We start from the raw sequence: 27779 nt of genomic DNA, 5'->3' as shown, positions 1-27779 counted from the left end.
CTGTCTTTTATCTATGGTGAGTCGAGCTGACAACCAAGAACTTGAATAGCAGAGCACAGCGAGACAGCAGTCATCTGCAGCCTCATACAAAAACCATGAGTGCTGGAACCAAATCTTACTAGTCTGCAGTCTATTTTTCTGATAAATGCTTTATCACAGCACTTCTCTGGCGCTATACAAGCGACGCTTTGCATTTGTAAAACTGTGTGCAAACTATATGGCCTAAAAATGACATTTTCCTCCGTGAAGGCTTTTTGTCGCTTTACAGATCTTCGCCGTGTTAAAATCAGAGCCGTAAAACTGTGAAACAACAAATCTGAAGTTTTCACGACTGAAAGCAGACTTACTTTCTTCCACATAACGTGCTGAATGGTGATCATAGGGAAATAAATGTTTTCCCCTTCCAAACAACAGACATTACACAGATTAGCTGCCTTTGCTGAAACATACTATTACCGCATAAGTCCCTGTAGAGAAGGACCAGATGTCAGATAATAGGCTGTGCTGTGAAGTAGGTGTTGGCCTGGAGCCATAGAACAAGTAAGAACAGCTTCTTCCATATATACCTCTTTGCTTTATGGACAGCCTGCTGGCTGGGTGGGCGACCGCCTTATACCTTGAGACTGTTAGAAGATGCCATGTGTGTAATCTACTCTCCATACAAGATAAATATATTTGTGTAATTGAGTAGATAATAGGCCTAACTTTTAAAATCAATACATCCTGTTAAAGAGAGTGAGAGCAAGGTCTGTGGTGCCTCTCCCTGGTCTTTTACTGATAAGCCTATCAATATATTAAAGCAATAGATCATTTCATGTTAGAGGAAAACACAACAATGTGCTTCAAAGTTCTGATATTAAAGTAAATGAATCACATATGCTGCGGGGTAGGGGGCTGCTTGTTAGTGAGTACAAAGGAACAGCTAACTCTCATCTCATTAAACACTACGCTGGGTTTTTATTGGCTTACTTGAATGGCTTGGCTTCCACTGTAAGCGGCTGAGAGGTATTGGCATTACAGGTTATAGATCGGCTGCTGCAGGAGCATGACACTTCTAAGACATTTCCATTCAAGGCATAATAAAACTTTAAAATGGCAATAGGTGCAGCTCTGAAAGGGATGTGTTACCTTTTCTAGACTTGAACCTTTGTTTTTCTGACCAGCTTTGGCATCACAGTCGTTTCTTCTCTGCTGCTGCTGCTGTTGCTCCGGTTCCTTGTCTGCCTGCTGATGCTGCTGCTGCTGCAGCGCTCCGTGCGGCTCCTCACTCCAAATTACCAGTCTGCGCGTTTCCAGTCGCTCCGAAATAGCTTACAGAGAGTGACTCCGAAAATAACTGCACCGATCAAAGCGGCCACATTCAGTCCAAACGCAGGGTGCAGTCACAGTAGCGACACCCCGGGGTGCTCCCGGCGCAAGCTCGGTCTGCAGCAGGTAGCAGAGCCGGACTCACGGCTGCTTCTCGCCCACCCAGCGTGTCAAGCGTCTGGGCCATTCACAACTAAAGTCATGCGTATCTGCGTGTATGTGTGCGTGTGGAGCAGTGAGACAGTCAGTGAGTGCCCAGTGCCACGCAGCGCCGCAACATGGAGCGATGCCCTGCCTACCACTGCGTCAAGTCAGCCCGATTCATCAAGTACACCACATCCGGCTGTGCCTTTCAAAGTAAAAACCTCAACGGTCTCAGGACCTCAGGAAGCGCTTAAACCAAAATTAAAATGTGCTTGGAAAATCTCAATTTGGTGTTTGTGATCAGTGGCATCTTATTATACATTAAAAAAAAACTTGAACCAGGCGAACAAACTGAGCACCGGAGCAACATACGGCGGGAGGGGGGTTGAACTCAGTTCTGAATTATTTATGCTGAAAGGAGCCACTAATATGGAACGCCAGGACTGCCATAATGAATTAATTAAATACACCATTAAATAATTAATTAAATGTGGCAATAATTAATTAAAATTGGAATTAATTAATTAAATAAATAGTTATGACACATGTAATTAATTAATTATTGACACATTTAATTAATTATTTATGTATTTCACATTTTAATTAATTATTGACACATTTAATTAATTATTGACACATTTAATTAATTATTTATTGACACATTTAATTAATTATCTATGTATTTCACATTTTAATTAATTATTGACACATTTAATTAATTATTTAATGATATATTTATTTATTTCATTTTGGCAGTCCTGGCGCCTGGCTCTCATCATGAAATAATTTTATCTGTCAACCTCACCCATCAAACTCAGGGGGCGGGGTTAACGCTGATCGACTCAAAACCATTGCTTTGGCCTGGTAGCCATTGTTTTTAGCACACAACAACCAGCATGTGGAAACTAACAGAACTGAACTTTGAAAAACCCTGTTTGTGTGTGTCACCAAATACAGTTTTAATATTTTTTTAGCCGAGAATGTAGTGGTTTAATCTTCATGTGTCTGGTCGGTTTCTCAAGATACAGCCTCTTTGTAAAAGTGCTTCGATGATTTCGGAGATGTCTGCCCAATCTCACGGCAAAGCGTGGATAGACCCGCTCGCCTCGCAAGCGATCGAGCTGTTATTACCACCGACAAAGCTCAGGCCCCGGTACACAGCTGTAATAACCCCCGCTGACACGGACTTCTTTTACTGAGGTTATATTTATCAGGGTTTTATTTCCTGATGTTCTTATGTGTCCTACGTGTTTCAGTCGCCAATTCTGAATTATAACTAACATTAAAAACATGTTTAAGGAGGAGAGAGAGCAAATAAATTCGATTAACAGCTGATCTTTGGGTTTTTGTTCAGTAATCAGCGTGACCTGTGTATAAACGCATAAAAGAGATAACGTTGGTGTTTCCTCATGTAGTAACTGCTTTAACTGTACAAAGGTTGTTCGAAACTATGACACACATACAGACTTCATGATGTTCGGCTAATATTTTTATTGTGAATATTAATCATGAGGGTAAATGGACCTGTACACCACAGAGCGAGGTCAGCATATCCACGATATCTTCAGCTCTCTGAGGTAACACAGAGTTTCCCAGCTGACTAATCTAACTGTCATCTACGAATAATTCACGGGTCATATCAATATGATTTTACAGAAAAGCATCCTTAATACTGCCAACTATTCCAGAGACGTGAAAATCTACAGCATAAAGAACACAAAAATATAGCAGTCTAACGCAACACTGTAACAGAGATGAACCGTCAGTTTGTCAAAGTGGAATGAAAGCGATTGGTTGAACAGGTGTTCGTGATCTGTGTTTTCTGCATTTTCATCAGCGTAAGAGACTCAGCAGTTATAACAGTTATACATTTAATAAATTACCAAATGAACGCAAGAAACGATCAAACCTGTTCCGACAATTTGAGTTTGTGTTCCCTCAGCTGCAGACTCGCTGCTGTTTAAATGTTTGAGAGGAAGATTAGATATAAAGCAAACGTCAAACATAGACTCAGTCTGCGTTCACATTTGATATGAGGCCAGGACGGATAATGGCTGTGTCCTGTTTTAAGATCATACATGTAAAATTGTTGTCTGACCTCCGTCGATCCAGCCGCTCAGAGTTAACTGAAGTTAACCTGGATAAATGATAGTTAAGGAGTATCACAGATAACACCCACGTGAGCTGTGTGACTGTTCACCACTACACTGAAATCAGTAGGCTATTACTGAAATACACGTGCTATTTCATAAACTATGATATAAATACTAAAGTCCTACTAACATGTTTAGTTTTAAAGGACACCTTCCTGCCTTTAGTCTCATTCATGAGCAGTATTAGTTTTCTTCTAACATCCAGAAGTCTGCACCATGTGTTTCATAGTTTGTAACAAACCTTTGACAGTTAAACATAACTTGACCGAAAAAGCAAAAAAATAAATAAATGAATAAAAAGAGAGAGAGAGAGAATAAATCACACAAATTATATGTTAACCTCATTTATTTTTAGTTAAGTAAACTCTAAAAATTCTAACAGATCGCTGGTGCCTAGAATACAGTTGAATAACTATTAAAAAACAGATGATATAATATTTCTGTCCAGGTTGCAGTCTGCATTATGAACATGTAGTTGGAAACTCTGCTCCTTTCGGTGGAAATGCGCCTTCTCTTTCCTCTTTGTATAAAAACATTTTAAAAGTCAGTTTAATCTCAAAATTCACTGTTAAATCCAAAACACACCAGATAAAGAAAAGCGAATGGTTCAGTCTAACACATGTGCCAGTGAACCATTAAACGTCTGTAAAACTGTGCAGTTATGAAACGTAACTTTAACCTCAGCCAAACCGATTTGCTCAGTTGTAAATAAAACAGCGAAGTAAACGTGACCGACAGACAGAACCTGAGTGAATTAAGTCCAGCGTTTAACCACTGAGAGCTAAAACTCAGGTGAGGTTTCAAAGCTGTGTGCCGATGATTGGACATCAGCCGCTGATGAAGTGGGTTCGCCTATAAAGTGCTCTGTTGGGAAACAAGCTCCAGCAGCTCTGCGCTCGGGAAAAACTATATTTACTTATCTTGTGCAGAAAAATGTGCTGACGTTGCATAATATCGAGCACCGGCTGCCCAGTTAAACTGTGACTATAACCAGGTAACGTGGGCGTGTTTCTTGAATTAGCAGCAGGTGTTAAACAGCTGACAGGTGAGGAGGAGGATGCATGCAGGTAAACTGAGGGCCTGTTGAGCTGATCGCTGGTTTCGTGAGAAAAATGTCAGCTCGTTCTTTATGTTACAGAAGCACAGAGACACAAGACCAGGCGGAAAGAGACGATCGTTCGGTGAAAATGAGAATCTGCGAATGCAACACGTGGAACACGGAGAGTGGAATATGTAAACAAACCGGTTAACGTAACCCCCTCGGTGCACTCTGCATGCTGACTGTTAGCAGAGCTACTGAAATCTCTGAAAACATCTGAGCACCTTTGCAAACATGTTCTATGTTGACAACCTGACCGGACATGTGAAGATTACAGCGCGACATTCGCAGCTAAAACACTGTTAAAAGTGTAGTTGGTGACAGAAAAACGGGGTATTTTAAAACTACACCACCAACATTGCTGCCTGTGATTTGAAATCCATTCTGGGATACCTGGCTGGCCCAAGTCTACACAAGCAATCGATTATCTAGGATCGACCTGTTTTGACTTACTTTGCATGGCAACCAATCAAATGTTAGAGAAGCTGCATGGGCAGCGTTAACCCCGCCCCCTGCATTTGATGGGTGAGGTTGACAGATAAAATTAATTCATGATGAGAGCCAGGTGCCAGGACTGCCAAAATGAAATAAATAAATATATCATTAAATAATTAATTAAATGTGTCAATAATTAATTAAAATGTGAAATACATAAATAATTAATTAAATGTGTCAATAATTAATTAATTAAATGTGTCAATAATTAATTAAAATGTGAAATACATAAATAATTAATTAAATGTGTCAATAATTAATTAATTACATGTGTCATAACTATTTATTTAATTAATTAATTCCAATTTTAATTAATTATTGCCACATTTAATTAATTATTTAATGGTGTATTTAATTAATTCATTATGGCAGTCCTGGCGTTCCATATGATTGTGGCATAAAGCTACAAGTTAAATCGATCTAAATCTATTCAGAGCTTTAAAAAAAAAAGTAAAGTCAAACGCAGTGGATGCTTAAGGCATATTTTAGACAGAAAGAGAAACATTTAGTGCAACATTTAAACGTTTGGGAGATTGATTATCTTGTTTTTCTGCTTCTTATTTATTTATTTAGTCATGTAACTGTAAAGGGCAAATAGATGGGCAAAAAAAATGCATGCCTCCGGACCCTGAAAATGAATTACTATGGAGAGTTTGAATCATTTATATCGAATGTTTAATTTATCAACTTGAATAATTGCATTGACATTTTGAATTTGAATCACTTCACGTGACATTGAATCAGTTGACTTGAATAACTTTTTATTTAGGCCTATTCTAGTGGAGAAAACACATTTCCAACACTGGTCAGGCTTCATGGACATGAATACATGTCGCTATTTAAAATGTATCTTGTACAGTAATTAGTAAAAACAACCAAGAGAAGACTAGTAGAAGTACAATTAGTAAAAGTGTTAGAGAAATAAACACAAGGCACACATAGGGTTAAAGCAAATACCTCCTGAAATTTCCCTCAACGAGTTGCACCTCAGCGGGACACTTTTGGTAGCCATCAACAAGATTCTGATATAAAATTCATAATTCCAGCTGAATATTTTACCACTCTTCTTGGCAGAATTGCAAGAGTTCATTTAAACTGCCTGGGTTCGTAGTATGGATCCAACCTTTAAGCATAGTCCACACACTTTTCAGTAGGGTTGAGGTAGGGGTTTTGGCAAGGTCATTCAAGAAATGTAATATTAGCTTCTATTACCCATTAAAACCAGGTTTGTATATGTACATCCTGTTGGAACACCTAACTGTGTTCAAATTTCAGCTGTGTAGCTGGTGATAAAAGAAAGATGTTCTCTTTCATCTAATTGTATGGGGATAGGTTTTATTTGGGGATTCCTGATACTGAATTCGCTGAGTCATGGTAAATGTTTAGGCACCAGTTTGTACCTTTTCTGCATGAATTTATCGTGGAAATTCATGAACCGAGTAATTAATTAAAATAAAAAAATGATATATTCCAGAAAGGCATTCTTATCACTTTTGCACACATATTTACTCATATCAGGCCAAGTCTTTTTGTTGGGGAGAAATAACCTGCTGAAAATGTCACTTGCTCATTTGACTTTAGGTTCTTAGTGCAGTTTCTGCTTTTCATCACATTCAAAACATGTCACATGATCTTTGATGATTTTAATAAGCCAAAAAATCTCTGCTTTCTTATTAAGTTTGACTGAAAACAAGACGATAAGGCAACAGGTCTTATGCATTATTTAACAAACCAGCAATAATCATTGTGAATGCAAACTGAAAATGGCCTTTTATGTGGGGGGAAAAAAACAAAGCCTTGATACTGACTTACTAGTCCTTGTTTTGAGAGGTTATATTGTTCAGCTGCAGACTGAGATCATAACACCGTGTTTGCATGTGCCACTGATAATGAAGCTTACCACAAAAGATTTTAGATTTTATTTTTAGATTTGGCAGTATGAACTCAAAATATTAGTAAGTGAGTAAAATAAGACCTGCTCATGTCTGAGGTACTGCTGTAGTGTTTAATAATTTCGCAAAGGGGTTTTTCTTTGCAAGAACTCGATTTATTTTGTGTCTCGACTGGATTAATATTGGGGGGCATATTCTCGGCATCATTCCAGAAATCTGCAGTCAGGGCTAATTAAGCAGTCTTTAAGAGAGAAAGCAACCATTTTCTACCACACATAATTTCTCTCAGCTTATAAGCCATGTAACTAAACACATCCATCAGTATGCACACTAACTAACAAACATGCCAAAACAGACATTTGTACACAAAAGGTATTCTCTCTCCAATTGGTAATGAGAAATACCTGACGGGGTCCCTGGAAACTGGCTTTGGTGTGGGGGGTTTTGCCACAGTGCACTCACACAGAGTGTGATAGATGAAGTGGTCACAGATACCGCTCCCCTCACCTCTAGAAACACATATGCTTCCACTGGCACTGAGTCAAATCCTGCCAGAGCTTTCTTAATCTCTGTCTTCCCCTGGACTTTCCCGTCTGTCTGAATATAAAGAATGAAAACAGTAGAGGTGAGTGTGGAGCCCACTCGAGCCCACTGCAAGAGGAGGTAAGATTAACTGGGACTAACACAGGATTGCAGAGGGATCAGCAGAGTTGTGGGGAGCCAGAGAAGGAAGAGAGTGGCTCAGTGAACCTGCTGGCCCTGGATTTCTTATGCTAATCTACTGGGGTTGTAGCTCACCTCAAATTTGTCTGATGTTATGCCAGTGTGAGAGATCCTTTTATCAGCTGCACATGAGTTTTGTATCATAAAGGAGCCAAAACATTTTCAAATTTGAAGTTACAGATTGGCCGATATTATAACTCACATAAAGGAAAGAAAGCTTTATTTCAGCACTGTCAATAAAACAATATACCGGCTAAAACAATTAGTCTCAAGTGCACCTAAAATTATTTTAAACCCAACAACAAAACTTTATGTGCATTATAGTGATGAAAAAGTGTGTCCAATTGTTTATTTATATCTTCACAAGTAATCCATTAAAACTGTAAATGTTTTCATGGTAGACAAATAGACAATTTCCAGCTGTCGTCTCAGATGTTAAATTAAAAAGAATAAAACATAAACACCATCATTTGAAGCCATTTGCGTAAAGCAAGGAAAAGCTTAAGAGGATAGAAAAAGTAGCTGGAATGAAAGTTAAATCATATCACCTATAATACAAACAATATAAGACACAGAGACAACAATAAATAAATAAATCCTGGACTGAATGAATCATCCTGTGTTGTGTCTAGACACAGATTTAAATTTTGTCACTTAGTTACTGATAGCCTGGTCCAAAAACACATAATGTGTTGTGTTGCTTTCTTTAGTTGAAGAAAATAATAAAATAAAAAAAATGGCAACACAGTTTGACATAAAATAGTATTTTTTGCACCAACAAGGTGTTCCCCACAGGGGCATGAGCAGCAAGCTTGACATTTTTGTATATGATGTGCAGTGTGTCCTCAAAAAATCTGGGGAAGTGGAGGACAAAAGAAGTGGCAGGTCTAAAATATTCTGAAAGTGGTTTTCTTAGACTGAAAATATCTAGCAATAGGTCTCATGGAGTGATGAATGTAAATGTGAAATATTTGTTTCTAAACATCAACAAAACAGAGGAAGTCAGAACAGGTGAAATATTCCGTGTTTGCAGCCATCCGGGAAAAAAATGGCGGAAGCTCTGTCACGTGTGAAAAAAAAATATATATATATGAGCTGTTTATTCCAGTTAATCTAAAACTGTTGAATATTGGCTTTGCAACAACTCTTTGAACTTGTCTTGCTAAAGCTTTAATTTAATCATAATCAAAGACAAACTTGCCAATAAGTAGCCATCTTGGTCGCATTTTCAGGCATAAAATTACTGACATTTTTAAAATTACTGACTATGCTCCAAAGCAGTTAGCTTGTACTTGTACTGTCATCTTTGCTTGGACCAAGGAATTCTCTTTGTCTTAAATGACATCCAGCCAGAGAGAAGCGCTTAAAGAATTCTAGTGATTTTGATCAGATTTGACCGTCGTGTCCACATATGCAGGTTTTATTTCCCGTAGAGCGCTAAAATGAAATATTTTCATACATCAAACTCCCTGCCCTGTCTAGAAACACGTGGTTAGAACTGGACACCAGCCACCGCGCAGCTGCGGATTCTGGTTTCGATGGAAACGTATCATTTGGACAAAAACCGCAGTGGTGGATGTATTGTGCACAAAGTCGTCATTATCCGAGTACAAAGTAAGTCAAAAAAAGTGTCATATGTGTAATGTTTTATATTATTGTAGTTATATTTAAGTTAAGGGAATGAAAAGTTTGAAATGTACCTTTTGAAAATGTATTTATAAAGTTTTAAAAGTTTCGTATGGCGCTTTGAAACAAAGTCTTTTTTCTTTTTTTTTTTAAATTTACTGTCTGTCTTTTGGTGATGGTGATACTTTGTGAATAAGCGCAGGCCTGAGGTAATTATTAACGTATTACTTATTAAATAAAATTATTAAACATCATTTGTAAATCCAAGTTCATTTGTTAAGTTCAATGTTAAACTTTAGTGTGATTACAAAACAATTTTGAAAAATAACTTTGGAGTTTTGAAGTGCACACTGAGTGGAAAAATAGTCTCTTAGGGACACTTGTTCACATTTTTGGTTACACACATGTCTTGTTAGCCAATCACAATCACGGCAGCTCAGTGCGTTTACGCAAGCAAACACGGTGAGTGTTTGCTTGCATACACTCACGCTGAATTTCAAAACTGAGCATCAGAAGGAGGACAGTGTACACAACGTTTGATGGCTTCCTCCAGCAGGACATTGGACCATGTAACAAAGCTTAAATATTTCAAACTGGTTTCTCAAACATGATAATGAGTTTACTGTACTCAGATGACCACCACAGTCACAGTATCTCAACCCAATAGATGATCTTTGGGATGTGGTGGAATGGGAGATTGATGTTATGGACGTGTATCTGAAAAACCTGCACTAACTGTAATGCTATCATGTCACTGTGGACCAAAGTCTCTGAGGAAGGTTTCCAGCACCTTGTTGAATCTGTGATGGGAAGAATTAAGCAAATAAGGTATAACAGATGAAGTGTGTAGCGTAGGTATTTTGCTCTCATAAAATAAACCTGCTTTTGATGTCCAGCTTATTTACTTGCTCTTAAAATCTAAAAATAAAAATGATTTCATTGTATAATTGCTATTCAGACTCCTTCCAGACAGGCTATTTATTTACAATAAATAGCAGATAATTTATTTCAGGTTTAACTTCTGGAAGTTTACTCACTCTCTCTGCTTAAAATTTTTACAGAAACTAAAAAATTTAAGCAGAGAGAGTGAGTAAGGATTCATGGTATTGAACTGTTATCAGCACAGACATTATGTCATGCTATGGCCTTGTTTTCTATAATAGTAACTGAGACCTGATTGTATCACGCCATCAGACTGTTTAACTCCTCTCTGGAGGGGAGAGGGAGGGGAAACAGGAGGACAAAGGAGGGGGGAACAACTAAGCTGTAGTGCCTCTTCACTTCACTGTGCAATTACCTTTTGTGCAATACTTTTTGTTAATAGTCAACGGTGCAATAGACTCCATACTTGAAATGTGCAATTCACTTGTATTTTTATTTTTATTCCTATTTATTCTATTTATCCCCTTTGTATATTTTATCTATATATGTCTTCGTATTTATATATATATATATATATATATATATATATATATATATATATATATATATATATATATATATAATATTCTGTAACTCTGTAACTTCTGTCGGTGCTGTGCTTTTTTGGAAACCGAATTTCCCAGAGGAACCCACCCGAGGGATTAATAAAGTTTTATCTTATCTTATCTTTAAATGTTCAGACTGGCTTTTATGCTATTTCTCACTGTCATTGCCGTTGTGTTGCAGGGTCAACACGTTGTGAGTGATGCTGCCCTCTTGGTGGAAACATTTACAGATTGAGAGCATGGTACAGTTTGATGTACACGACAAAAAAACTCATACGGACATGCTGTATATCCTTCCTTCTCATCCACTGTATTGAATCTGTTTTATCAGAATTTTTATCAAAGATGGAGTCAGGAGACGAAAGCAAATATTTCGGGCGTGCTGAATATTTTCACACAATTGCACTCAGTGTCAGCTGCAAGGGAAGCCCCGAAGGTAAGAACATTTTCAAAACAGGAACATCCGATATCCCTCTTGAGTAGCTCAGCTTTCCAAAAGTCTCACTCTCCAGCAACCTCTCTGTTTGCCACCTGTAGTTGGCCCCCCACGGCTTTGGGAAGTGTGCTTCATCTGAGCCAGAGAACCCTCTGAACAAAGCCTCAGTGTCCCGCCGTCAAGCTTTTTCCAGCGTATCCCAGAGCATGAGTGCAGAGCTGGCAGTGACTTCAAAAATGCCCCACTGTGGAAAGCCCCCACTGGCATCCAGATGTAAGTTTTCTAGAATGCATTTTGTGCTGCAGGTTGTAGCAGGACCTGGACCGGTTTTCTAACTACCCTGTGTTTTATTTATTTATTTTATAATATTAGTTGTTATTTGATATCCAAAATGTTTTCATTCCAAACCAATATGTTTAATTTATTTTCCTTTCTCACCATAATATAGCACACAATGTCCCGTATCACATCAAGCACAGGTCTAAGCTTGTGAAAGATGCTGTATTAAATGGATCTACCCACAGGGAAGCGTGTAAACAAATACAAAGCCAAGACATCCTGAAGAGCAGGAACAATATGAACCACCTTTTCAACAGAACAAGCTACGGGCAAATCGCAGAGTTTGAGCTCCCCTCCAGTGCTGAAACTCTGGACAACTTCCAGGGAGACACCATCGCTCTCCTACATCGCCGCATATTGAATGTATTGTCTGGTGAATCTGAGGTGGAGGCAGATGGCAGCTTAACAGATTCCTGGCAGCACACACGTAGAGAGAGTGATTCGATCACCTTTTCGAAAACAGCACGTCAGTCAAGTTCAGTCTCTGCTGGCTGCTCTCACAGCCCGCTTAGACGGCAGTCTTTCAGGTCACAGTTAAGTATGTCAGCAGTCCTGAGTGGAACTCCTCTTAGCAGTGACGGATGCAGTGTCACTCCTCTCCTAAAACAAAGAAGGTCACCTCATGTGATGCCGACACCACCTGGCAAAGTCAACACGGGCTTTTCAGCTTGTACTCAGGGGACAAAGCAATGTCCTCCCTCCTTACTCAGCTCAGGCCTCTCTCAAAGGCAGACCTGTGTGGGCAACATGGAGGATGGTGCTTTTCAGAATAGAACCAGCAATGCCAACACACTGCGGTCTCGTATTAAAAGAAGAGGTCCATATACCTCTAAAACCTCCATTATGATGACAGCTGGTGAAAGTGAAGCACTTCCACAGAATCAAGAGTGCCAAGGGGCTGCTGCTGCTGAAGTGCCCCCATCTCCAAAAGACTGCGATGGACAGATGTTATCCAGATTCAAAAAGAGGTGAATTACTTTTACAAACACATTAGGTGATCTACAACCAAATTTTAGATAATCTTGCAGGATGTTTCAATTGTTAATATGTCTGTCTTTGGAATACACTGATTAGCCGTTACTTAACTGGAAATTTAGAGAACTTTTTCAGCTCCACCACTAGAGAAGCTTTTAATGATTCAAAATATTCAAAATCTTATACTGGACCTTGTTGGAGCCCCTTTAGTTCATCCCATGTGTAAAACAGGACATTTTAACCTCTTTGTCCCTGCTTTTGAACAGTTTTTTTGGCTGCTGTTTATGGACTTCATCTGTTAGCAGCATTCAGAGCAGTTGTAACTATACTGATTTAAATATTCAAAACGCTGGCCCTTGTTAAAATGAGATTCCACCATATATAACAGTATATGTATGAGAGTATGTGGAGTCAAACATAACAGGTTCCCATTAAGACATATTGTCTAATGTGATATATCATCTCCTGCTACCTGTAGGATGTTAGAGGAGCCATTGCAGGACAATGAGGAGGAAAAAGGGAAAGACCAATGCCGGATCTGCTACAGCAGTGATGTGTCACCGAACAACCCATTGTTGTCACCCTGCCTGTGTTCAGGAAGTCTGCTCTTCATACACTTGGACTGCCTGAAAACATGGCTCAAGGCCAAAATCCACGCAGGTTGGTAGGCAGCTAAAATTAAAAAGCTGAATTTTCTATATGAATGGTGAAATTTGCCATTTCAACATGCTATTTTTTCAGCAAAAAAAGTTCTTTCATATTATCCAATTACCTATAATATTGATTAGAACAAAATTAAATAATGTTCTCTACTGAAAGAGGAATAACAATATCAAAACTGCAGCCCTGGCAAGACCTCCTACACTGGAGCCCATTTATCATCCTGCAAGAAACATATGCTCGTAATGTCTTCAGTGCAATAATCTGATTGATGTTCCTTTTTCCCCCCCGCCTGACTGGACCTCTTAATGAATCTTTCTATGGTTCAGGCCAGGTTTAACCAGGAAGATAATGTTGTTGTTTCCACTGTGTCTGCTGGTATAGCCCCCCCAAAAAGTTGCCTGCAAAAGGAAAAGCTATACGGTGGTATTATGGTCAATATGTTTAGTTACGATGTGTGTGTATTTCCAGGGTTATCTTTCCGTGCTGTCCAAAGATGTGAAATTTGTATGGGGAGGGTAGTCGTGGACCCAAACGTGTTTAACTTGAAGGACTGTTACGTGAGAATTCGACAGGTAAACTGAGAAAAAGAATAAAAAAGAAAAAACAGGCTTTTGAAAAATTCAAACTATAATTACATGACTGCACTTTGTCCTTCCCCATCTGTTTCAGGGTGATGGCATCACTGGACGCTCTGATGTGTCAGATATAGTGGATATCATGATCATCTCAGGAACTGTACTATATCTATCCACATTTAACTCCCAGCCGCTCTGGGTAACTATACAATCTTAATGTTTTATTTTTCACTTTCTTTAATTATTTATGTTTTTGCATAAAAGGGATGTGTCATTGTGCTAATATTGTCTCTGTTTTGCTGTGCCACTTTGTGGTTCTAGCTTTTCCTAATTCCTGGTGCCTTGTCTTGTCCCACTGTCTCTGTCTTCATGTTAAGTGTTAGTTTTCACATTATTATTACTATTATTATTATTATTACATAATTATTACATTATAAGTTATTTATCTCTGTTATGTCCTGGTTTCCTCTGATGGTTTGTGTTCTTGTGTGTTTTTTGGGGGTTGTCTCCACTTGTGACCTTTTGCTACCTGGGTCATGTTTTGTAATTCACCCTCTATTTATATCTATTTATATAATCTTCCCATCATCTTTGGTCCTTTGTATTCCTTCCTGTTTTTGTTTTACTCTGCATTTTTGTTTTTCATCTGCCTCATTTAAATTTACTACACACAAGAAGATGTCAGTTTCATCCCAAAGCATAAATGTTAACACATTTGAAGATTTTGGGTTCTCTCTACAGCAACTCAGTTTTTTATTTCTTTCTGCAGATGCGATTGATGTTCATTCCCTGCGTGTTTGCCTGCCTAATGACAAGAAGAAAGATGAGGAGGAACCTTCAAATGTTAATGGGCATTTGATCCCCAGCTCAAATCCATATTTGAGTGTTATAATAAAATGCAGTGCATCAAATTTAAGCGAGTGGATACGTGTCAGCAGCATAGTAAGGCTGTAACAGTATTTGAAACTAAATCAATTGTATTTCCACAGCTCTAATCTCTTTTTATTTATTTGGCTTTACAGAATGAACAGTTAACAGTGTTTCTAACACTTTGGCAACATCGCCAATCTTTAGTGATTTTTTTATTTGTTTAGGTGACATTTTATTGCAGCACACAGATTTTTTTCTTCTCATGCCAGTCATGAGAGTGGAGTGACACTGGAGCTGATGCCAACAATGTGCACCAAAGTCGCGTGAGCGAAATCAGTGATGCTTCTCTTTGAGATTCTTGTGATGTGGCTCAGTTCTCCAACTACCTACAGTTAAACACAGTTAGATTAGATTCAGATTTAATTTAATTGAAATCAAGTAGGTGACTTAAAAAGGTTATTTGAACCTTTACAGTGACAACAATTTCTGTTGTAGGTGTAATATAAAAAAAGAGGTTTTACTTTACCTGTTCCCACTTTCTGAGGATGAATGCAGCCACAGCGATGACACCAACACCCAGGAGCATGCAGTCTTCAGTCACTGGTACAAATTGTTCCCTGGTTTTCACAAATGATTGATGACATATTAAATCAGCGGTCCCCAACCCCCGGGCCTCGAACCGGTCCGTGAGTCGTTTGGTACCGGGCCGCCAGAGTTGAGGCTCAGGTGTGAAATGTATAGTTTTCAGGGTTTTTATCGGTTTTCAGCGTTATTTTGTTATCATTTTTATCGTTTACTCAGTTAAACTTTCTTTTTTTCGGTACCGGTACTAGTTTTATTTTGTTGTATTTATCCGCGACACCTTAAAAGCCGGTCCATGAAAATATTGTCGGGCATAAACCGGTCCGTGGCGCAAAAAAGGTTGGGGACCGCTGTATTAAATCACACAAAATCAAAAACAGTGGATGGGTAATTTTCTATACTGACATCAGTCTGTTGTGGCATTAAGTCTTTCAGCTTTCAGCTTTAGTTGATTAATTACAAATATTATTTTTTTCACTCCCAGCATTGTTTAAAAAAATAGATTACACAGTTTAGAAAACACAGTCTCAAAATTTCAGGTAAATAACTCAAACTTGAGAGAAAATCACTAAGTTGAATTAAATTTAAATTTTCAGTAAGTAACCAGAGATTTTGAGGTGGATGGCAAAAAATGTTGGGGTTTTGTTTTTGTTTTTACTTGCAAGCAAGAGGACAAGAAGGGTTCAGATCCAGCCTGGGGCCTCTGTGCGGAGTCTGCATGTTCCCCCTGTGTCTGTGTGGGTACTCTAGGTTCCTCCACAGTCCAAACACATACATGGGGTTAGGTTAATGGGTATTTTTAAATTGACTGTAGGTGTGAATGTGAGTATGATGGTTGGCTGTTTCTCTGTGTTAGCCCTGCAACAGATTGCTGACCTGTCCAGTGTGTACTGTACCGCATCTCTCACCCTCTAAACTGGATAAGCAGAACAAAATGGATGGAAACAAGACTCCATTTCTGATGCAACATCCTAAATTATTATGAACACTAGTTGGCCTGACGAGCTGTAGGCTTTTGAATTAAGTGAAGTGACACTGAACTATCTGTGTGGCAACCAAAAAAGAGCTGATCAAATTCTCTAAATACTAAAGAATGGCGCTTCAGGGCTTCCTGTATTACCTCCTTCAGCAGAGAAGCTTTATGAAAGGAAAGCAGATAAAGCTGTCCCATAATTCACAGCAATACATTATCAGACCAAAGGATCAATATGAATGATGTAAGTAATGCAGATCATGTAAATGTTGTTTAATTGTATGTTCAACTTTGTGCCATAACCTGCAAAGTTTTGAAAAAGGTAAAAAAAAAAAAAAAAAAAGGAAACGGGTCTTTAAATCAGGATTATGAGCTATTTAAGGTTTATTGTAATTCAGTTTGCTAACTCAGTCAGTTATGTCCTCAGTTTAATTGCTGCTATATTGCCAACCTTTATGATTGCGATGAATTTTTTTTAACTTCAGTCAGAGAAAGCCTTAATATCGGCAAAAATTACACTGGATCTGGAAATATGAGCTGATGGGATGAGAAAGTAATCTCAGGGTAACAAACATTTCATTTCACTTTATAGGCCATTTATTCCTTTTTATTTAAATTTATAACTTCAGTAATGAAGTCATATTTTCACAGTTTCTCTATTATATGAGCTGTATAAAACAGTATTATAAGGACAGTGAAAAGGGCAAATTAGATAGGGTGAATCTTTTGTAGTCAGATTTCAGCACATTGCTGTCTTAACGTCAAAAACCACATTATTAAATGGCCTGCATTTGTATAGCGCTTTTCTAGTCCTTAAGGACCCCAAAGCGCTTTACACTACATTCAGTCATCCACCCATTCACACTCACATTCACACACTGGCACACACTCACATTCACACACTAAGCAGCTAATGCAAGTGCAGTCAGATTCTCTGAGGTTCACTGTGGTTCTCTTTCCCTGTGTCCTTATGAATTCTTCAGATCTTTAATGGATCTCATGACATTATTTCCCATCAAGGTCACAGAAAAGTGATTGGACCATCTGACCTTTGAATGTTCTCCAAAGCTGCATGTCCATTCTACCATCTATCAGAAATATTTTCTTAAAGCCAAATCTAATACCTCTGTTCCCTGGATGGGCTGACACACTCAGTGGTTGCCATTAACAAGGTTTCATAGATGGCAGTCCTCTCCAGGCTGATAAACTGGAGAACATGGTGGCAGTAGTGATAAAGGTGCTTCAAAGGGACTGATGGCTCATTGTGTCCTACAAGAGTTTATGCAATCATCTCAAAGCACTGACATTAATATTTATAATATGTAATAAACTTTTCTGTGCATACATGGACCCTTACCGAGAACTTCCAGAAGTATTTCCACATAAGTCAGTGGGTTGAAGACATTTAGTCTGAATTTAAGCCCTTTCAAGACCATCAGCTCTGATTCCAGGAGAGCCCGTTTGGATACAGTGCAGCCGACTGAGTGTAGAAAGTGTACAGCAGTATTGTTGTCAATCATCTGCAAAAGGTGTGGAAGAAATATGCAAGATTATTCTATTTGCGATCTCAGGGTAACTGACATAAGTAATCATTGGCAAGGCAGAACTTGCATGACTGTGCAGAGACAGTTTGCTCGCAAGCTGAACACAGGAGAAGATGATCAGCGGGAATTTGTCCTTCAGTTTGTTATAAACAGCATCCTCATAACTTCTCGGATGATTAGAAGTTGCACCTTTAGGTGTGGGTGCGGTTATGAAATCTTCGATGTATTTGACCATGAACCTGGCAAAGATAATGATTATAATTATTATTATAAGTGACAGTACACTAACTAAAACCAGTAATACGCAGGGTTTAACCAACAGGGAAGGTTACATGTGCTGCTCAATCATACCTTTGAAGTAATTCAACAGCGTGGTAACCAGCCAGCGGATCCAGTCTCAGTTCTTTAGTTATCAGTAAGATGTACTCTGAGTAACACAGGAGAGGAAGGCACAAGAGCAAAACATAAAACATTCAAAATAATTTAGAAGCAACGTCATGTGTTCGTTAAAGGGACACTTAACCCCAAATTCAAATGTACCAATGTTTCCTCTGACCTGTAGTGGTGTTTAGAAATCTATACGAGTTTGATGTGAGTTCCCCAGTTTAAGATATCTTGGCTGCAGAGACGTCTACCTAGTGGTTTAGCCCATAAAGTCCTCAGGAAGTTATTTACAGAGATCAGAGCTCTTTCCCCATAAACAACTATAGGACTGAAAGTCTTTTGGAGCTGGAGAAATTGTTATAGATATTTAAATTTGGGGGTTTAGAGGAATTCTGGGTTGGCCACACTTTTTTTAATCCTATAAAGCTATGTCTATTATTATTTTAAAAAGAAAAAAAAGAAAAGAAAAAGGGGCAGGGATAGCTCAGTAGGTAAAGTGGTTGCCCCATGATTGGAAGGTTAGGGGTTTGAATCCACTGAACAGCTACCCTGAGGTACCCCTGAGCAAAGTACTGTCCCTACACACTGCTCCCTGGGCGCTGCACTGGTGGCTGCCCACTGCCTCACTGGGTGAATAGGTTAAATGCAGAGGAGTAATTTCCCTACGGGGACTAACACATTATTATTACTATCCTTTGGAGTTGCACAGAGGAACTATTTTCTTCTCAAATCTAAATCAGACAAGTAAAAGAAGCATCCAGCTGAGGGGGGAAAGCATCAATGTTCACATCCTGTCACGCTGGCACCAGCATAAACCTGGCATCATGCACATTTGGGTGCCAGTTTTTGCAGATACAGTTTGAAGATGTGGAAAGTAGTTCTAGCTTTAATCCACATTCCAGCCCTTGCATAAATTCATTAGATCTGGATAGATAACAAAAGAATAAGGTTATGGATAGAAGTGTCCAAAATAAGTTTAGGATGGGTGGGGTCCTTATTCTTAGAAATAGAATAAGAAATAGAATAAATAAGAGAATAGTTTGAAGGTAATTTTACCTCATAGGCCACATAGAGCCCAATTTGATTTCATGTCAGCTGGACCACTACAAGTTACATAACCTGTGAGATAAATAAACCATAAAAAAAATCTCCAAATGTTTCCATTTCCTTTAGTCTTAAAATTATGGACAGTTCATTCATACAACATATGATAAACAAGCTAAGCTTTCTTAAGAAAAAAAAGTACAATTTCCACATTCATTACATGTACATGTAGAGGATCTGCAAAGGTATTTGAGGTATTATGACTCAAACGTGACAAGATTTAGAAATAAACTGTCCATTTTTAGTATCTCTGTTTCAAACCTTGCATTTCATCATTTTAAAAATATAATTTGGAAGTTATTATTAACTTCTCTGCATTCTCTGTGTATTATGTATTTGTGTTTTATGCTATTAAGCCATCCCACCTTCTGTTTTAATTTAACATCCCCTTTTCTTGTACTCTGTGATTTAATTCAGCTGTGTCTTTCTCCCCAGCTGTCTCTACCTTTCCAAATTGCCTGCCTGTGTATATACAGTCTCTACCTGCTTTCCAGCCTTAGTGTGTTTTTAGATTTAAGGTTTTAGCAGGTTAGTTTTCAGTTTTGAACCTAATGCTGCATCTTTTGGATTTAAAGCAACTTAATAAATGGCTTGCTTTAAGTTTCCCTTTGCCTACTTGAGACTTTACATTTAGGCCCTCATCTCTGCAACATTTGACAATAACAGGTGAAACCAACACTGATAAGCACACCTCACAAGGCTGTTCCCATAAATCTTGCCATATAAACGGTATTTTAGCCAATTTGTGGGCTACAAGGAAGCATATGGATTCATTAAAAGTTATTATCACTGTTTTCCATTGCTCCTCCTGATCCTCTCTCACAGGATTTGTCTGCGGAGATGCTCCTAGATGGTAGACTCAGCTGCCTCAAGGAGTTTATATTGTGAATCGACCTCCATAATGACAGGGTTCACAGATCCAGATGTATGAAAGACTTCAGAGTGATTACAGGGTGCAATGAGGCTTAGTGGGCCATTCAGAGGTAGTCCTACACAGCTTAGTCACTACCTGCTGACAAAAGACAGACTTCACCCCAAAGGCTTGAAATACACAAAAGACACTCTGCTGTAAGTCTAGTGTGTACACAGTAGTGGTTTATAGTAGTTTATCTATCATGGATGATATGCTGCAGTTTTACTTTAAGTGTGCATTATTTTCATCTGGACTATTTTTTAACATTATTTTTTATCTGAGCAAGGTCACTACAGTTAACTAAAACTAAATGAACAACTATAGGAGTAAAAACATGTTAAAAACCTGATTTAGTTTAATTAATAAATAGATGTTTATTAATTAAACAAAGATGTTTTGTTTACTTAGAATACTAAATAAAAGCAATCCAAACATACATAATGATTTTAGTTTAGTTTTTGACAGTTTGGACAAGTTTGTCATTGAAGTCAGCCTCAGTTTGCTTTAGCACTTGTTTATTGGATGTTTACAAGACTATAAAAAGACAGTTGGCCTCACAAAGTGTTGTGTTTGTATTGTGGCTCTTTACAACACATCTGTCTAGCAGAGAGCCAGCTGTTCTCTCTTATGCTAGCAGTATATTTCATTGTATAATACTTCTGCTGTGCCTTTTCTTTTAAAGGACTTTAGTAAGCATTTTTTTCTGTTTTATTTTGCTTCATTGCAGGGGTGCCCAACTCCAGGCCTCAAGGGCCGGTGTCTTGGAGGTTTTAGATGTGTCCTTGATCCAGCACAGCTGATTTAAATGGTTAAATTACCTCCTCAACATGTCTTGAAGTTCTCCAGAGGCCTAGTAATGAACTAATCATTTGATTCAGGTGTGTTGACCCAGGGTGAGATCTAAAACCTGCAGCACACTGGCACTTGAGGCCTGGAGTTGGAAACCCCTGCTTTATTGAATTTACTGAGCTATTATTAAACTTTTTTTTCCAGCTTCAAAAATAGCATTTAATTGAAATGTTCTTTCTTGTCACATTATTTCAGTGTATTAAGATTTTAACTTAATTTGATTTTTAACATTTGAGTTGTTTGAGTTATTTTCTTTATTTATTATAATTATTATATTTTATTATTATTTTATAACTCACTTGTTCTGGCTTATTATGTTTTATTTTGTTATATGATTTCACTTAAGTTATTTTATAGGGTATGTAATGACCTGGTGGTTTTTATCACAGAAAATTCTCAAATTTGGGATATATGAAGTACATAGCATGCTTCATATACCCCAAATTTGTGTACTATATTCTCTCAACGCAGATCCGATAATGTTCTGAACTTCACCCACCATTACAAAACAACAACAACAACAAGAAAAAATTACTAATAAAATAACAAAAACTAAAGTAATGAAAAAGGAGAAAACAACATAAAAAAATATAAATAAACAATACGTAATTGTGAGGCATGTTAAGAAACAAAACAAACAAACAAAACTCTATAATAGTGAGCATTAAAAATCTACAAAAAACAGCAAACACAAAACAACCACATCTAAAATTAAACAAAACAAATATAAAATCTCAGAAATCTGGAGGAAGGTTTAAAAAATCCAAATAAAAATAAAGAAATACATAATAATAAAACAAGTTCTACTTGGCTCATTGATAAATTTCAGTTAGCAATAACGGAAAGAAAAACGGTTATTCACGTGATTCCAGCTGAAAATCTTGCATATATTTTTTTTAATTACCGTTACGAATAAAGACTTCAAACAAATGTTTACAAAATAATAAAACGGAGCAATACTCACCAATGACTCTCTTATTTTTGAAATTCCCGCAATATTTCGTTGAACTCGGGAGGTCATCTTTGTTTCTTTTATCCAGATTTACAAGAAAATCAGTCAGTAGGTCAAAAGAGGCCTCCCCGAATTTTACACCTGCTACGTTACTTTTACTTGGAGACAAAAATAATCTTTTCGCCATTTTAACTTCAGTAACTTACTCTGAGCACGACAGACAGCTACATTTATGTGACAGACTACGCTTAAGTTGTATTTACTTTTTCAAAACTAGAAACCCATAAGTAAATAACCTGCGTCTTATATTTTCCAAAAGATGGCGCTATTCCCGCATGTTTCCTCCGTAGGACCGTCTTCTAACAGGAACCAAAAACTACCTCTGCGACTCATTTGTAAGTTGCACACTTGTTTCCTTGGCGGTTCCTCTCAGCGCAGATCTGATAACATCCGGATAGGACACACGCAGCGCGCTTTGACAGAGCAGAGTGTTTAGAATGCAGCGGCGCGTGTAACAGTCGTGAAAGCGCCGTGCTAACCTCACGAAGTGCAGATATGGCTGACAAAACGCCGCCTCAGAAATCCAACAATCCATACGCAACCAGGATAGACCCAACCAAAGAGGGTCTTTCTCAAGATCAAATGCATTTTATCAGACAGGTGGAACTGGAACAGTGGAAGAGGAGAACGTCGAAGCTGCGGACACGAAACGTGGTGACGGGACTCGCTATCGGTGCGCTCGTGTTGGGAATTTGTATCCTTGTCAAACGTCAACGCAAGGTGAACTATGTAACGTTAGCTTAGCATGCTAACGTTAAGCTGTGTCCTCTGTTTAGGAGTTAGGTTAAGCGCGTTTACCAAGTATTAAGACAAACGCAAATGTATCGGCTTAGTCCAAATTTTAGACTTAAGTTAGAGTAATAGCTGTCAGTTTCTTGAATGTTAACGTGACAGCTAGCTCAGGTAGGTGTAAAACGATTTAAGTGTACTGCCAAAGGTAAACATCAGTGTTGTTGCGTTTAAAAGAGAATTCATTAAGAGAGTTTCAGGGTTGGTAATTTAACTTTTTACACATGGCAGCGAAAACTGGCCTCTGGAGCTCCTCGTTTGAAGGAATTTATTATTCTGTTGATCAATGAAATTCATTAACTGAAAGCAATGATATTTCCTCTTGTGTTTTGGGATAAACGTGTTTCCTGAACGCATCACTGGCAGTTTGTAATGACAGATGTCGAAATCTGAAAAATTCATCCATTTCTGTAACAACTCTTATGGCAGTTAAGCGTGTCAGTAGCAGCCAGGTGCTGCTAATCAAATGTACTTGATAAGTTTGCAAAGTTGCTTCTGAACAAACCATATGACTTCTTGAACAATGTCCCTTGGACAGACGAGACCAAAGGGGATTGACAGTAATGCACAGCATATGAGTACAAACACCTTACTGTAAAGCACAGTGGAGGTGTGATGACTTGTACTTGTTTTGCAACCATAGGATCTGGACACCTTGCAGTTTGTTTGTTTGTCCAACAGGTAATTCTTCTTCAGAATTAGGACAATGTCCAATAGGACAATGATCCCAAGCAGAGCAGCAAGTTATCCTACCTAATCATGAGATGTACTTAGTTTTTTCGGTAAATTTGTTTTGTTTTCATGCTTTCAAATATTTCTCTTAACCACTTGCTTCCAAATTAGACGGCTACACATTTTACTCAGTCTCCCAGGAGCGGATCATGGATGAGATCGATGAGGAGGCCAAGCGTGCGAGAATGCAGGGACCAAAAACCGGTGCCAACTGAGATTTAAGTGTCATCTGCTTGTTGTTGGACTTTATTTCTGTCCTGCACTTAACGAGGAGGAGGACTCATGATGCCACTGATCATACTCCATGGCTGCTGTGTTCTTTTTTGTAATGTTGAGACAGCTGGACTTTGTCTTGATTTGAAGGCAGTTGTGTGGCTGACTTAAAACTAAGTGTGGTGTAGTTTTGAAGAAGTTTCCTGTCAGTGGTAAGGACCAATCCGCTGACTTGATCATGACGTTAGAAGCTACACTGTAGCACGATTGGCACCCTTTACCTGATGTTTCCAGCAATGATTAAAATAAAGGGAATATAAAAAAATAACAGTCAGCTAATGACTTAAAAATCTACAGTGGCCTTCAACAATAGAGAATGCCAGTGACACTGCAAAAATAATGTTATTTATGCTAATAAAGTTTTGATTTATGAAATAAAAGCCTCATGTATTAGATTGTTTAACAGCTATGTCTCTGTATGACCATATATTTAAGAAAGAGACACCGATAAAGCAGTAAACATGACACAAGACACCGTAATACTTAGAATCGCATTTATTTTCATCAAAATTTAATATATGGAGTTGGATCTAGCCACCAAATCTCAAGAGCAAAATAAGACATTGTTAGGGAAAGGCACAGATTCAGCATGGCAGGACAGCAGCTTTAGGAAGCAATACAATTATATATTTACATTCAAATAAATCTGGACTAGAAACTTTATTTCCTTGAATATATTAAGATTCGGGAGTTTAGGTGGCAAGCAATTCAGTGTGTGATGGGAATATTTTAAGGCAACAGCTACAGATTCACAGCTCTGATTCCTCTACACCCCACAAAAATAGACATTGTTTAAAACCGTGGGTGGGTAGATCATCACTTCTGTGATCAAACATGAAACGGGAGATTATCATCTACTTCCCTTATGGGGGAAAAAATGACAGGAAAACTCGTCAGCTCTCGCTTGAGTGAATAGTTTTACACACAACTGTGTTAAATGACTGAGAACTACAAGTGGACTTGCTAAAGTGCACAATGTGCTTGATCTCTGGAACAAGCGACAAATCAGACTTTTGTTTGAGAAAGGATTAAGGTAGCTGAAGTATTTAATTTGCTCCTAAATTGTAAACATGATCTATAAATGAATTCCGTTATATACACATGTACAGTTAACAGGAATTCAGTAGTATAAAGTATAGGTGGATTTTCTCACCATCTATTCCCCCCCCCCTTTTTTTAAAACCAGCTACCAGATTTTGAAGGTGATGCGTAACATTTTTACACTTGTGCACCATTTAACTGAACTTCTGCCCATGTGTTTAAAACTAAATTTGCCTTTTGCTGAAGAATTGTACAACATTTCTCACTGTTGGGACACGATATCTTACTACACAGCTGTACAATGGAGAAAAAAAAAATCACCTCCACTACATCTGAAATTATCAGTGATTGCAGTCAAACGTCTTCAAGCTGAGTCTAGAGAAAACATAGGTGTCCAAATCACTAAAGGAAGCCAGATAAAGACTACAACAAATAACTGAATGAAGCCCCTGGAAGGCATTGATCACAGTTCTACCAAAAAAAAAAAAAGTATGTTCACTGTGCAGCTGCTGAGACATCTTTACCAAACTACAGCGAGTGAGGTGTGTAATAGCTGTCAGTGTGTGTGTGTGTGTGTGTGTGTGTCAGCCTCACTGTTCACATTTCTGTGCTCAGACTAGGTTAACAGCTATCAGACAAGCAGGAAAACAGCAACTGTTGTCGTTCTGTGTCAAAATCCTGGTAAAGTGCTACAACTCGGCAGCTGCGGCACGGCATACCGCCGCTTGACTGCGTTCAGGCAAAAAGATAAAAATAATGTCGTGATGTGACACTGTGCAGAGCACTGCGGCAGCCTGGAATGAAGGTGGTTACGTCCGAACCGTTGGGATCTGACAGTTTATTTACAAAGAGGAGACACGAACGTGTCACTTGGCTGCTATTCTGTGCTTCAGCTGCAACAAGTTCACCAGGTCGAGATAATGGGCTGAAATCTGGAGGTTACACTTCCTGTGTAAATCCAGCTCCACTGGTGATGAGTTTCTATACATTTGAGGTAAGTGGCCATGGGCGGACAGGGAGCGGTTTGCAGATAGGTGTGCCAGGGTTAAAGCGATCCTCCTACGGGACAGGTTTGACCACTGCAGTCACACTTCAGATGAGGTAGTCCAGATAACGGCGTGCTTGGCTTGGAGTTTGTTACTAGAAAAGTGAAATATAAGAATACGATTTAGAACAATGCTTTTTTGTTGTGTGTGGAGGACAATGGTTAAAGGGTGTCTACAGAGTATAAACCTATCCTGACATTTTTGCCTCCTCTACACATTCAGGTCAGAAAATGTAACTCAATCTGTTGGACCAAGTCTTTGAGGCTGTTGAAACAGTTAGCAGTAACAGTTGGATGATAAAACACATTAGCTGACTTAATGGATGTAACAGTTTAAGCTAAACACTGCATATAAAAGATGCATGTGGCAATTGTGACATCACCCATTAGTAATTGAAGCCTCAAGCTAAATGTTTTTGCAGTCATGACCTATTAGCAAGTGAAGGCTCCGTTTTGAAGCTTTCAAAACCATCTGATAAACCGATGGACGCTGCACACTGGAAGGCTAACGACTAATGGATGTAACTCAGGTTTATCCTCCATTCTGACTCTGGGTGGTATTATAATTTACAAAATGAACATCATATTGTACTGAATAAGACACAAAACTTGTAATTGAGTGTTTCATGATGTCAGACATCAAGGGAGGGCAACTGGAGGAGTTGCCCCCTGCTGGCCATTAAAAATAATGCAAGTTTAAGGCTCTTCAGTATTGGCCTTACTTTCCAGACCCAGAAGCTATGGCCATCTTTTGCATATAGACTATGTTTTAGATCCAGGGATTTAATGGAAAGATGCTTTTTAAGTTTAGTGACAAATATGAGGCCAATGAGTCAAGACAACGAGAATAACGATTACTCTTGGTGGTTCAGGCTTTGTTGGTTTAGACTTGGGACAATCTAATTTGGATCAACAATAGTTTTGCTTTCTTGTTTTCACATTAATAAACAACTGGAGGACCACGTTTACATTACAAATTTCAATTGGAAGTTTTTTCTTAATTTGAATTTAACGGCGTTTTAAAAACGGCATTAAAATAAAGGCATGAATTAGTTTTTATGGCTACACCTGTGTGTTTCTGTTAATTAATGTGCAAATATTCGCTAAATTTAACTTGTTTATACCTGCACCTTGTTTCATTTGTCATATAATCAAAAGATTGTTAAGGAAGTGCTGACTCACCATTCTACTTAGGTCTGTGGCAAAGGTGACGCCTTTAAAAGGTTTGTCCTGCGAGCCACTGCTGCTGCCTCCAAGAGAGTTTCTCCTAATGATACCTTGAAAGCAGTACATGACTTATAAAACTCATTCAAACTCGAAGCTGTTGCATATTTACATGATAATAACTCTAATAAAGAAGGGAATATTCTTTGTTACCTTGAAGCGGTAACATCTCCAGTCGCTGAAGGCTGTTCCTGCGAGACGAAGGAAAACCGTTTCCTTTGGAGAGGCGGCGCTGTCGGCTGGACAACATAGCAGCAGGAGAGACGATGCCCGGAGGGGGGACCTTTCCCATCTTCTTATAAAGTTCCTCAATTTCTCTTTTCTGGGCAGCCTGCAGAGCCAGAACTTCTGCCAGATGTCTGATAAAGGACAAAAAGAAGCACATTTAAAGACTCACTCAATCAGAGTTTTAATTTAGGTCTTTGATTAAGTTATGTACTGAATTTGAACATGACTTTGGGAGAGTGGGTTTTTTTATCTAAACACAATCAATCTGTTTACAGTAAAGACAATAAGTCTGTTCTCTTGT

At 38.4% G+C, this 27779-nt stretch overlaps 5 protein-coding genes across 13 annotated transcripts in view; 2 read left to right on the top strand and 3 right to left on the bottom strand.

The window, feature by feature from the left end:
• Positions 1-1631, bottom strand: part of tanc2b (tetratricopeptide repeat, ankyrin repeat and coiled-coil containing 2b) — a 169652-nt gene extending 168021 nt beyond the window's left edge. For 6 of the 7 annotated variants that reach the window (XM_085171034.1, XM_085171039.1, XM_085171040.1 and 3 more), the window contains exon 1: positions 1129-1630. The gene's annotated coding sequence lies outside the window, so the exon portion shown is untranslated. Of the gene's footprint in view, positions 1-1128 lie in introns of all 7 variants that reach the window. The other variant, XM_085171043.1, reaches the window with a different exon arrangement.
• A 7671-nt stretch (positions 1632-9302) lies between these two features.
• On the top strand, positions 9303-14826 carry LOC146512379 (uncharacterized). Its single transcript, XM_085171059.1, has 9 exons — positions 9303-9428; positions 11109-11169; positions 11259-11363; positions 11465-11636; positions 11812-12670; positions 13156-13337; positions 13809-13912; positions 14010-14114; positions 14685-14826. Exons 2-9 carry the CDS (start codon positions 11128-11130, stop codon positions 14772-14774), a joined length of 1659 nt encoding a protein of 552 aa, XP_085027185.1. The 5' UTR covers positions 9303-9428; positions 11109-11127; the 3' UTR covers positions 14775-14826.
• A 90-nt stretch (positions 14827-14916) lies between these two features.
• Positions 14917-22467, bottom strand: cntd1 (cyclin N-terminal domain containing 1). Of its 2 annotated transcripts, XM_085171062.1 has the most exons (8): positions 22099-22467; positions 18236-18311; positions 17952-18123; positions 17698-17860; positions 17465-17609; positions 16026-16121; positions 15312-15402; positions 14917-15171 (listed from the first exon to the last, which is right to left on the bottom strand). In XM_085171062.1, the coding sequence occupies exons 1-8, from the start codon at positions 22271-22273 to the stop codon at positions 15055-15057; spliced, it is 1035 nt and encodes a 344-aa protein (XP_085027188.1). In that variant the 5' UTR covers positions 22274-22467; the 3' UTR covers positions 14917-15054. The 2 variants fall into 2 exon arrangements, with proteins under 2 accessions (XP_085027188.1, XP_085027189.1); XM_085171063.1 differs by lacking the exon at positions 16026-16121 and having other exon boundaries at positions 22099-22453.
• A 44-nt stretch (positions 22468-22511) lies between these two features.
• Positions 22512-24320, top strand: coa3a (cytochrome C oxidase assembly factor 3a). The gene is made up of 2 exons (XM_085171069.1): positions 22512-22840; positions 23779-24320. The coding sequence occupies exons 1-2, from the start codon at positions 22642-22644 to the stop codon at positions 23880-23882; spliced, it is 303 nt and encodes a 100-aa protein (XP_085027195.1). The 5' UTR covers positions 22512-22641; the 3' UTR covers positions 23883-24320.
• Positions 24321-24420: 100 nt separating this feature from the next.
• The window catches only part of wnk4a (WNK lysine deficient protein kinase 4a), a 48125-nt gene continuing 44766 nt past the window's right edge, over positions 24421-27779 (bottom strand). For both annotated transcript variants that reach the window (XM_085171050.1, XM_085171051.1), the window contains 3 exons: positions 27404-27609; positions 27209-27303; positions 24421-26121 (listed from right to left, as the gene is read on the bottom strand). In XM_085171050.1, coding sequence (XP_085027176.1) covers positions 26119-26121; positions 27209-27303; positions 27404-27609 — 304 coding nt within the window. In that variant the 3' untranslated portion in view covers positions 24421-26118. The remainder of the gene's footprint in view (positions 26122-27208; positions 27304-27403; positions 27610-27779) is intronic.

The sequence above is a fragment of the Neolamprologus multifasciatus genome, chromosome 8 (genome assembly GCF_963576455.1).
Source record: "Neolamprologus multifasciatus chromosome 8, fNeoMul1.2, whole genome shotgun sequence".
Lineage (NCBI taxonomy): Eukaryota > Metazoa > Chordata > Actinopteri > Cichliformes > Cichlidae > Neolamprologus > Neolamprologus multifasciatus.
The sequence above is the reverse complement of the archived record's forward strand: the minus strand, read 5'-3'. Positions and strand labels throughout refer to the sequence as shown.